The sequence below is a fragment of the Chinchilla lanigera genome, unplaced genomic scaffold, assembly GCF_000276665.1.
Source record: "Chinchilla lanigera isolate Chin_1 unplaced genomic scaffold, ChiLan1.0 scaffold00056, whole genome shotgun sequence".
Lineage (NCBI taxonomy): Eukaryota > Metazoa > Chordata > Mammalia > Rodentia > Chinchillidae > Chinchilla > Chinchilla lanigera.
In genome coordinates, this window is record NW_004955457.1 from 11,585,587 (window position 1) to 11,597,598 (window position 12,012).

General features: G+C 38.6%; 1 protein-coding gene across 1 annotated transcript in view; it reads right to left on the reverse strand.

Annotated features, from left to right (window-relative positions):
* Positions 1–264: 264 nt before the first annotated feature.
* The window catches only part of LOC102029370 (cytochrome P450 20A1), a 60,914-nt gene continuing 49,166 nt past the window's right edge, over positions 265–12,012 (reverse strand). Inside the window, exons 9-13 of the mRNA XM_005397043.2 lie at positions 10,725–10,845; positions 5,438–5,549; positions 4,639–4,703; positions 991–1,080; positions 265–849 (exon numbers count right to left, since the gene is read on the reverse strand). Coding sequence (XP_005397100.1) covers positions 699–849; positions 991–1,080; positions 4,639–4,703; positions 5,438–5,549; positions 10,725–10,845 — 539 coding nt within the window. The 3' untranslated portion in view covers positions 265–698. The remainder of the gene's footprint in view (positions 850–990; positions 1,081–4,638; positions 4,704–5,437; positions 5,550–10,724; positions 10,846–12,012) is intronic.

Below are 12,012 nucleotides of genomic sequence, written 5' to 3' on the forward strand. Positions count from 1 at the left end.
AGATCTTCAGCAAAATAGTGGGACAAGCCTCAGTTTTGGTTTGTCATGTAAGAGGGGTGCTTCCAAACACATTCAAGAACTGTATTATCATCCAAGTGATGCAGGACTGTTCAAGATGAGCTTTGTGTAAACCACTGAATGGACACTGCTGTGTGGGGAGGCAAAAAGATAAATGTAAGAATACTCAATGAATTATTTAAACTTAATAAAAATGATTAAAACAAGCTAACAGCCAGAAGATTAAAAAAAACTCAAGAAATGAAATTATAGTAAATCCTCTTTATTTCCCTTTAAAGTGATTTATTGAAAGTACAAAAAGGAATTAGGATTGTGCTTCTCTTTTATGAATATTCAGAAAACATGATTTCCAACTTGTACAAAATAATTTCTCTCTTCAAGAATATTCATTTTAGAAGTTTTTAAAGAAAAAGATAAAAATAATGGCTTACAAAATGATAAAAATTAAAATTAGAAAATTAAGCTCCCTATTGAAAGTATCCATATATTAGTGTGATTAAGTGTAAGTGCATTTCATGCATTAAGACAATCTAAGATATAAAAGTTAAATTTACTTAATAAAGTGACAATGGGCATTTACACTGTGAAATGATACTTGGCTTATAAAAGGATTCACCTTGTAATTTCTAAATGGTCATCTTCTTCAGTCTATTTAACAAAACTTTTAAATGTACACAATGTTAACTTCTCTTTGAGACAGTGATCCAGGCTTCGTCCTTTGTCGACGTGACCAGTTCATACTTCATTTCCACAACCTGACCCTCCACAGGAAGAAGGAAGAGTCTCCTCACCAACACACTCAGAAGGACTGTGGCCACCATATATGCAAACCTAGGAGGAAGCAAGCTGACCAGTCACTGAAGATTAAAAATTTTACTTTCACTCTACAGACCCCTCATTCTCATTAATAGTCACCACCCAAGTTCTAAGTCTAGGAGCTCTTCCTTTCACGTAATTTTCTCCATCATTCACCTCAGCTCTGGACATTCCTGTGTGCCTGAAAATCCAAGCGTGGAGAAAGTTTTCATTACTGAGTTATCATCAAAGCGATCTGGATCAAATCTGAAAAGAAAATTTGGGGTTAATGACAATATAACTCCACTGGTATTTCACATATTGACATAAAAAACCCACAGCTAGGTAACAAAGTTTAAAGCTATTCAAAATAAAGCTGTCACTTTATATTTTACATTCCCAAATGATTGAAAATATGTATATTTACTCTTGCTTCTTTCTTTCCTTATTTCTAAATAATAGATGCAAAATACATTTCTCTGAACTAGCAAGTAATGAAATTATAATAAGTTTAGGTCATTTTATAAAATACAAGTATAAATCATACAAAATCACATAGTGAACAAATAAATTTAAGAACTGTTACATGAGATCACCTGATCAATATGTGAGGTATTTTACATTGTTTCTTTTTTTTTTTTTTTTTTTTTTTTTTTTTCTCCGGTACCGGGAACTGAACTCACGACCTTGTGCTTGCCAGGCAGGCGCTTTTGCCGCTGAGCTAAATCCCCAGCCCCACATTGTTTCTTCAATTACAATTTATTTCTTAAAATTAGGGGTTCCAGCCTTAAACTTCTATTTATCAATTACATTAAGCCAGGTTTACTAATAAGCCAGGGAAGAGAAAGCAACCCAAAAAAAAGCTTTTCCTTATTGGGTTAATCATATCCCTCAGTTATTGTGGGCTGATCAGGTCCACAATCTCCCGAACAAGTGTAGAGCAAAGGATAAATAAAAAGAGGCAAATGGAATGATTTCAGGGCTCCAGAAGGATCAAAGCCCTCTCACAGAATTCAAGATTCTCTTAGGGCTAAGACCCAGACCTTCTCTGGGTGGCCCATATTTATTTGGTTATCAGAAGAAGGGAGGGGAGTGTCCAGAAGGACGGAATCACTCAAGGACTTCTAGTAAGGTATTAAGTTAATCCACCCAAGAGTGAGATGTCTGAGGCAACAGTCTTTATCTAGTTGAGACTGGATCCAGGTGTCCTTGGCTGTGATCTTCTCTTGCCCTTTGAAGCTTTCCAGCTTCATCCCCACTATAAGTTTTAGTAGGGATTAGTGACTCACAGAGGTTCACTTACTATGAGTCTGACATTTCCAGACAAGAAGCCTAGGCCTTGGACAGACTCACAAGTGAACATAAAAAGCCAACTGATTAATTTAAGTCCTGCTCAGGTCTGCTTTGTAGTGGCCTCCATCATTTCCTGTTCAGAATTTCTTCTCTAAAAAGTCACCATGGGAGTAGATATATTAAAACCAAAACAACTCACCTACCATGGGACATGATTCCTTTCATATACGAATGTTTTTAAAAGATCTAAACTCCAAGTTAAAAAAAAAAGAGAGAAATTCTGATTTAATTTACCTAAAACAATATGAATTGCTTTTCACATCTGGGATACACCACACTTCTAGTACAGTACATATAAAAATAATAACAATCAGCTCTTCCCTTTTAAACTACCATGAAAAATTGAGGCCCTGAACATTTATCTGAAGATAACTATGTATTTTCAGACTTAAAAAGTCAAATTTAAATTTTCAGATTTGTTATAAAACATCTCACATAGTTACTGAATTGCTTTTTGAACATTTTTTGGACCTAGGGTCTTACTAAGTTGCCAAGAATGGCCCCAGACTTGTTCTTATTACCCCCAAGCAGTGAGATTACAGGCATGCACCACTATGCCTAACTTAACTTTTTTCTGAGAAGCTGTGAATGACACCCCACATTTTAAACATTAAATTAAAAATAAAATAAAACTGGGGCTGGGGATTTAGCTCAGTGGCAAAAGTGCCTGCCTGGCAAGCGCAAGGTCGTGAGTTCGGTTCCCGGTACCGGAGAAAAACAAAAACAAAAACAAAATAAAATAAAATAAAACCAAAGAAAGTTTTGAACTGATTATTTAATCTCATATATTGAGGACTTTAATTTGGCCATCTTTTTAAAGTTAATCACTTTTAGTCTAGTTTTTAAAGCTGATGTATTTTATCATTCAGGTAGAATATTTACATTATTCACTCCAGTCACAGAATTTGAGAGGTCATTGCTTTGATACACTGCCAATATATTCATGGTAGTATTGCACTTTCAGTTTTCAGGGTTTTGGGTGGGGTGTTTGTTTTTGAGACAGGGTCTCACTATGTGGTTTAGGCTGCCTTTGAACTTGTGGTGATACTCCTGTCTCAGACTCTCAAGTGCTGGGATTACAGGCACGTGCCACCATGTCCAGCTCAGTGCTGGACTTCTATGCATTTCTTCTTATAAATAAGTCACATCTAAATACTTTTTTGTAGGGAGAATAAGTTTAAAGTCAGCAATTCATTCAAAAAGGAAACATTAAAACCATAATGAAATTCATTATATACTTAATTGGACAAGAAAAATTTTAAAAAATGAGAATAACAAATGCTGATGAGGCTGCAGAGAAACTGGATATGCTGGTAAAGTGTTAGTAGGAAATTTCTGAAAAACAGCCCAGCCATTTCCCACTAAACTAAACACCTACTTTACCATATGGCTCTTGGGCACAAATATATCCCAAAGAAATGAAATTCTATGTTCAAATAAAAACTTGTATAAATGTTTATAGACGTTTCATTCACATCAGTGAAATGTTGGGAACAACTGTAGTATCCCTCATTAGGTGAGCAGCTGGAATAATTCTGCTACCCACACACAATGGAATAGCATTCAGCCACAGAAAGGGTATCCACCCATCTATCTGGACTTCCAAGGCATCAAGTTCAGTGAAGAATGTCAATCTCCCCATTCTGCTCTTTGTGACAATTACATTTAAACTACAAACGATTTACTCCTCCTTGAGGTCTGTCTCAGGACTGTGTGCTCCTGTTGGTACGAATGGTCTCTTAGGGTCTCCATATGGGATGGGGAAGGAAGTGACAGCTTCAGAAAGCTTGTTTTTAGACATAACCCCACCACCGATAGTGCCCAACTTTGATTATACCTAACTTCTAAAGATGATTTCCACATCTTAGAATCTATCCCTTTTACTATTTTCAATTTGTAAACTAGATTCTCCAATTATTTTGAGGACAGCAATATCAAAAGTCTCAGCACGTCTGTCTAACCTCAAAACAATTCAATTCGTAACCTTCTTCTATAACAGTAAATCTTTAGTTGCTGCTCAGAGGCAGTTTCACTAGCTGCTCATCTAGGAAGCAAACAACAGTAACTTTGTCCTTCACCTTTGCCTGTCTGCCACATGCACACGTACACACATACACACATACACACGACAGCTATCTCTGAATTCTACTAAGGAGCAGGATAGCTGAGGCCAACTGAATGGAAAAAGGAAATAGCATGAGCAATACCTACTTAACAACAAAAGAATTCCAAAATCCTACTGAATTTAAAGGTAGAGAGATGAGGCTAACAGATCTTAGAAGTGGTAATAAAAGACAAAATAGCAGACAGATGATTCATGGAAGAGGAAAAGGATCACAGAACACAGAAAAGGAAGGCAGTGGCCTTTATTTGTTATATTATTGTCATAAACTGAATTTTCTCCCCAGAACTTAGAAGAGAAATGCACACATAAAAATCAACAATCACAAAATAGTAACAACTACTTCATACTTGTGTGGTGATGGCCAAGTGTTCGGATCCTGAAGTACCACCCCAAGGGCATAAAGGACCAGAGTCTGAAAGGAAATAAGTCAAATTAGGTAGTTAAGGTGAAATCAATTCATCCTGCAGTTTTGTGGGTTTGTTTGCTTTTCCAGATGTGTGTGTGTGTGTGTGTGTGTGTGTGTGTTTTGAAACAGGATCTTGCTACATAGTTCAGGCTGACCTTGAAGTCACTATGTATCTCAGACTGACCTCAAATCTGCAGCAATCCTCCTGCCTCAGCCTCCTGAAGGCTGGGATTACAGGCCTGTATCACCATACCTAGCTACTTTTTTTTTTTTTTTTTTTTTTGAGACATGGTCTCACTATGCAGTTCAGGCTGGCCTTGAGCTCACTTTGTAGCCCAGGCTGGTCTCGAACTCACAACAGTCCTCCTGGCTCAGCCTTCCGAGTGCTGGGATTACAGGCATGCACCACCATGCCCGGCGACCTAGCTACTTTTTACATTCAAATTGAATTTCTAAGATATGTATATATGTGTTCGCACACACTCAAAGTGTAACATACATAGAAAAATATATACAAAAGAATACTAAACTATTAACAATAGTACATATAAGGGAGGAAGGCTTTTATATTATTTGAACTTTAAAATAAACCCATATTATTTTGTAATTTTTTTTAAAGACTGTGTCTTTGATTACCAATGGGTAGCATTTACTTACTTTAAACAATAAAAATTTTAAATACATACCAAAAGAGTTGAGAAGAATAGCTTAATGAGTTATATATGCTAAATGTTTCCTACCTCCCTGGGAATAATGAATTGATCAATCTTTCCTTCAATATCTTGAAGCCGGGCAGAAACTGGGGTCAGTCTGGCAGTTCGAACAGTTTCACAAAGCACTTGCCGACAATACCTGTTTTAAAAATTTTAAGCGTATATTGCTTAAGTCAGTAAATGCAATACACCACATTATAGAATAAATATCAAAACTATGTGATCATCTCAATAGATACATAAAGGGCATTCGATATACATCAACATCTCTTTATGATAAAAATGCTGATCAATTAGGTACAAAAGAAACATAATAAAAGCCAGATGTAAAAGCCCAATAGCTAACATTATACTGAATGAGGAAAAGCTTTCAAACATTTTCTCTAAAATCTGGAGCATGACAAGGATGCCTACTTCTAGCTCTTTTAATCAGCACAGTACTGAGTCCTAGCCAGAGCAATCAGGCAAGAAAAAGAAAGATAATCAAAACTGAAAAGACAAGTCCAATGGTTGCTGCTTGAAGATAACAAGATCTTATACACAGAAAACCCAAGGACTCCACCAAAAAACTGTTAGAATTCATAAACTCAGCAAAGTTGCAAGATACAAAATCAACGTACCAAACCAGCAGGGTTGCTGTATACCAACAGCTAATACTCTGAAAAAAAGTCCAGAAAGTGATCACAATAATAATGGTTACAAATAAAAGAAAGTAAAATAAAATAGCTAGGAATAAATTTAACCAAAGAGGTGGAAGTGAACATTATAAATTGTTGACATGCACATGTAAAGGAGACACCAAATGTTCAAGGATTGGATGAATCAACATTGTTAAGATGTCCATACCACCAAAAGAGACCCACAGATTCAATGTAATCCCTATCAAAATACTGACACTCTTCACAGAACTAGAAAACATTCTGAAATATGTATGGAACCACAAAAACCTTAAATAGCTAAGGCCATTCTGAGTCAAAAGAACAAAATAGGAGGCATTATACTACTTTAATACAGTACAGTGCTATAGTAATCCAAACAACACGGCACTAGAATAAAGAACAGACACAGACAATGGAGCCAACAGACAGCCCACACCTCTGCAGTCAACTGATTTTCACAAAGATTCTGAGGATATACACTGGAGAAAGGGTAACCTTTTCAATAAATAGTGCTGGGAAAACTGGCTATCCACTTGCAGGAAAGTAAAACTGGACCAAGATCTCACACAGTAATTCAAAATGGATTAAAGATATACTTCGCCCAACTTAAATATCATTACAATGTGTACACGCATCAAAATATCACACAGTACCCATTAATATGTACAATTTTTATATTTTTAGACATAAGTTAAAAATATTTTTCTTGGTACTGGGGGTTGGACCCAGGGCATTCACACTGAGCTGCTTCCCCAGCTCCCCACTTTTAAAATGTTTTCTTTTGAGACCCAGTCTCACCAAACTGCTAAATTACCTGGGTGATATTCTTGCCTCACCCTTCAAGAGTGCTCATCTTGGAAGAGGCAGTTTAAAATTTCCATACATACTGACAGTATCATTTGACAGCTTCTTAAACCTTCCTAGTGTGAAACAGTTCCGTAATTCCTACTTGTGTAAAGACACATTATGCAAGATACAGGTATATAAATTCCAGGTAGATAAACATTTAAACAAAAAAACTTCTAAAAATACCAGAAAAATCCCATGGATGCTCTTAATGTTTAATTTTACAGATTAAAATTAGAAGGAGCAGGGTTTGTTGACATACTCACCTATAATCCCAGCCCTTGGGAGGCTGAGGCAGGAGGATCACTGCTAGTTCAAGGCCAGCTTGGGCTACAGAGTGGGTTCAAAGCCAGCCTGCACTACATAGTGAGACTCTGTCTCAATCAATCAATCAATCAAATTAAATTAAAAGGAATTCTTTAGAATCCCATAGAAGTGGTATAGGATTCAAACCCTCACCTGACTTTTTCTATAGCCCCTAATTTTAACCACTATGCTACTCTATGTGTCTTTAGACCATAAACTCACTTGTAAGACCTTATTATTCAGAAATAACTGGAAATACTAACAAAAATGTAAGCATAGTAGTGCCGTAAACATAGTAACATTTCCAATATGAAAAACAACAAAAACAGTTTGGGTATGGTGGCACATGCTTGTAAGCTCAGCACTCAGCAGGATGAGGCTGGAAGATGGCCATGAGTTTGAGGGCAGTCTGGGCTTTGTGAGTTCAAGGCCAACCTGAAGTACACCGTGAGACCCTGTCTCAAAAAAACAAAACAAAACCAACCAACAAACCAAAACCCCAACAAAAACAAAAGAGGAAACACCTTTTCCTTTCCTTTTTGAACAAATATTTATTGAGTACCTACTATGCTAGATACTAAGCTGCAACAGTGAACAAGACCTGCTGTTTGTTTGTTGAGACAGATCTCCCTGTACAGTTCAGGATGGCCTTGAAATCACTATGTAGCCCAGGCTGGCCTTGAACTCATGGCTATCCACCAACCTCAGCCTCTCAAGGACTGGGACTACAGGTGTGCATCACTACCCCAGCGAACAAGATCTATTTTCTAAGAAAGTCACAATCTAGGAGGCAGAAGAGGGAAGGTAAAGGGGATGAAAGGATCAAAGGTTAAACAGGCTCAGTAAATGCTACCAGAAGAGATGGAGACTATGACGGGAACATGTGGCAGAACACCTCATGTAGGAAAAGAGCTTTGCAGAGAAGCAAATACTTAGGGTAAGACCTGCAAAACAGTAAGAAGAATGCAGCTAGAGCAGAGGAGAAAAGAAACAACCTACATAGAGGAATCATCTGTGCAACAGACAAAAAATAAGAGGACTGTATCTGAAATCAAGTTTACATAAAGCTGAATCCAATGGTATAAAGAAAGACAAGTGATGAGAGATAAAGTAGGAGAGGCATGTAAGGCTTGGGCATTTTATTTGATTTTATTTTTTAATGGTTGTTGTACTATATCTTGATTTCTCCAAAGTGGTCTCTAGGGAAAACAAATTGAGCTGTACATGAGTGATCAATCAAATAATCATTGACTATTCTCAATGGTTGTTGTTGAAAACACATAGTAATGGGGGCTGGGGATTTTTTAGCTCAGCGGCACAGTGCCTGCCTGGCAAGCATGAGGTCGAGAGTTCGATTCCCGGTACCAGAAAAAATATATATATATTAAAAAAAAAGAAAACACATAGTAACAAACATACATCCATTTATGAAATAGCACAGGAACAATATAAACATTACAGATTTATGGTCAGATTGGTAGGAAATCAGCAATGGCTGCTGCAATACATGTCGGCATCCTCAAGGTGGTTTCTCAGGAAAACAAAGATGTGCAGAAAAGATCCAACAAGTAGTTACAGCCCAGGGGTTGCAGAAATAGCGGATTACGTCCTCATCAGTGACTCCCCTCACTGAGGCGTGACGGCTGGAAGAAAGGCCAGGGCTGAAAAGAAGGACCGAGAGACCAGCACCAGTGTCCAGCAGCGGGCCGTCCACTTTTTCCTCTATAGTCATGGTTTCGCGGGCCTCCTCCTTCTCCATGAAGGCGGTTCTATAGAATCTGAATACTGGGCACCCATGTAATCCATGAAGTCTCGCTACAGACCCTTCCGGAGCTCCACTCTCTCCTCCAGCGCAGCCTGCACAGTTAGGGGGAGAATGGCTTCCAGGGCGTCTCCCCGGGGATTGTCCTCCCGGTTTCCAGCTCCCGGATGGCTCCCGCGTCCCCTGTCAGCTCCACCTCTGCGTCATCGGGCGTCGGTGCTCGTGTTCACCGAGTCCTTGTTCATCAGCTGCTCCTCCGCTGACTCCGGACCTTTCTGGCTCTCAAGGGCAGGGCCAAGAGCGCCCCGCCGTGTGGCACGTTTTCCCAGGGGTTTCTCCACGTCGGGATGGTTCACGCACGTCTCGGGGCGGGCCTGTTGTGTCGGTGCTTCTCTGCGACCTCGCGGCGGCGGCACGCGTCTCCGCACCACTTGCCGGGCGCCTGCAGCCTGCCTTTGCCGGCACCTGTGTGGCGGGGCTGCGCCTGGCACGCCCCAGCCCCACGCGGCCTCCCCTCCCCAGGCGGGCGCCTGCCCAGGGGTTTTATTTTAATTTGAATTTTTTAACTTTTTGTTTTTTTGAGACAGGGTCTCACTATACAGGCCTGGCTGAACTTGAACTTGTTATGTCACCAAGCTTGGCTTTGAACTCATGAAGCTCCTGGCTCAGCCTCCCAAGTGCTGGAATTACTGGTGTGTACCACCATGCCTAGCTAAGGCTCAGTTCTTGAAATGCCACATGAGCTACTCAGGGAGCTTAACATTTACCTTAAAAAGTGAGAAGTCAGTGCAGGACATTAAATGGGGAATTTATTCCCCATTTAAATCTCTGACGCCCAAAAATTGTGAGTCTGCTGGTCCAGAATACGTATCTGCGCACACACAGGTATTTTAAGGGGCCTGAGCCATCGGCAGGGTAGCCACAGGGCTCCAGCAGCGATACAGAGAATGGCTGGAGAGCAGCAAGAGCCATGGCTTCGTGTCGCTATAGTTTTGTCTTTTCTATAATTTCACACAAATGAACGATGAAGTAGGCAGGCTTTGTGTTTCACTTCTTTCACTCAGCACAGTAAGACTTGTCCATGCTGTTGTGTATACACTGATTCTGTGTTCCCTTTATTACTCAGTGTTCCACAGCATTGTTACACTGCAATGTGCTCACTGATTTACGATTTACCTTCTGGTGGACACTTGAGTTGCTTCCAGTTTGGGCTATTTTTAGCCCAGGCTCTGTATGGAATAGTTTTCACTGCTCTTGGGAAATACCTAGAAGTAGTATTGTTGAGTCATACAATAGGTATATATTTAACTTTGCAAAACCCTACCAGGCTCTTTTCAGCTGCGGCTGTACCATTTTGTATTCCCTCTAAAAGATATGAGTGTCCCAGTTGCTTGACATCACCGATGCTTTTTATTTGTTTTTGCCTTTTTCTAGACAGGGTGTTGCTTTGTAGCTGAGACTGGCCTTGAAATCATGATCCTCCTGCCTCAGCTTCCCAAGTCCTGGGATTACAGGTGTGCACTACTACACCTGGCTACTGGTACTACTTAATACAGGCTAATTGAAAGATTTCTCAGACTTACTAATTTTTAAAACACACATTAAATGTCCATGAAGTCTCTATATATTTTGTGACCTATAAAATATATACTTTCCAAGATATTAACAGTACATTTAAATTAGACAAAGCAGTTCAAATTTACCTTTTGATGATCTCCTCATTCTCTCATTGTATTCTTACCTCAGCTGCTCAATCTTCTCTGGTGTAATAGGATTCTTCCCCAAAACCTGGTCTATCTCTTCATATAGTGTTTTTTGAACTTCTTCCGAAGTGGTTAAAAAACAGATTGCCCAGGTACACACTATGAGAAAAAATTACATTAATAACAATGAAAACAGCTAATTCTTGGTTTGGGGCTAGAGTACAAAAAAACTAACAGTCTTGGTTTTGTTTTCCTCTTATTTTTGCACCCCCAGGTACACATGACAAGTAAATGCTACTCAAACATAAAACAATATTCTTCATAGGACTTGTATGTCATTGAATGGGACGTGAATGTTTAAAGAGGGAGATCATACAGTTTAGATGCTTTCTTACATCTGTTAAGTAACTCTCTAGTTACTTAATACATTTTACCTTAGAAAAAACAGTAGTGACATTTCGTATCTGTGGAATATTCAAGGCTAGTGATAGTGATGAATTATCTGTTTCACTCAACTTTGTAAAATAAAAAATTTGATTTATTATCACTAATAAAATGATCCACACAAATCAAACCAGCAGATTTATCTAAATACCACCCTGTAAATGTGTCACTTGTAATGGTAAACATATCAGCTCTTGAATTGGGACTGATTACTGCTCAGGACAGTAATTCTAAAACACCACCTGGAGGTGGTTGAGGCCACAACTTCACATCCATAGTCTATGGGCTGAGGCCCAGGAATCTGTACTTTTAACAATACTACTATTGTTTTGATGTGAGATCATTGGTTTATGGTTTTTTTTTGCTTTAAACTGATTTACGGATTATATTCACCCAAGGAATGGAAATGCAAGAAAATTATATGAAGAGTATAAAAGAGAAGAAATAGAGTGGTTATATTTCCTGTATGAATCCACTAGGATTATAACTAGTCAAAAAATGGGGCCATCTGGAGATATACTATTTTTCCCTAGAATATATTTAAACTGACACTATAGCTCTACTTTTTCTGTCAAAAACTTTTTAATATGCTGAAAATTTTTATCTCTACTTACCAATTATCTCTTTCCTGACTGAAAGTTTTATTATTTTTTTGTGGCACTGGGGATGGAACCCAGGGCCTTCTTTATGTAGGGCAAGTGCTTTACCTCCCACAGCCCCCAAATGTAGTACTTTTTAAATGTTCAGATGATTCATTTGTACTATTAGTATCACTAAAATCAGTAAGTACATTGTACTCAATTATTCGTGAGTGACTGCCTATCTGTAACGCTCACCTACATATGCTTATTTCCTATGGCTTTTTTTTTTTTTTTTTTTTTT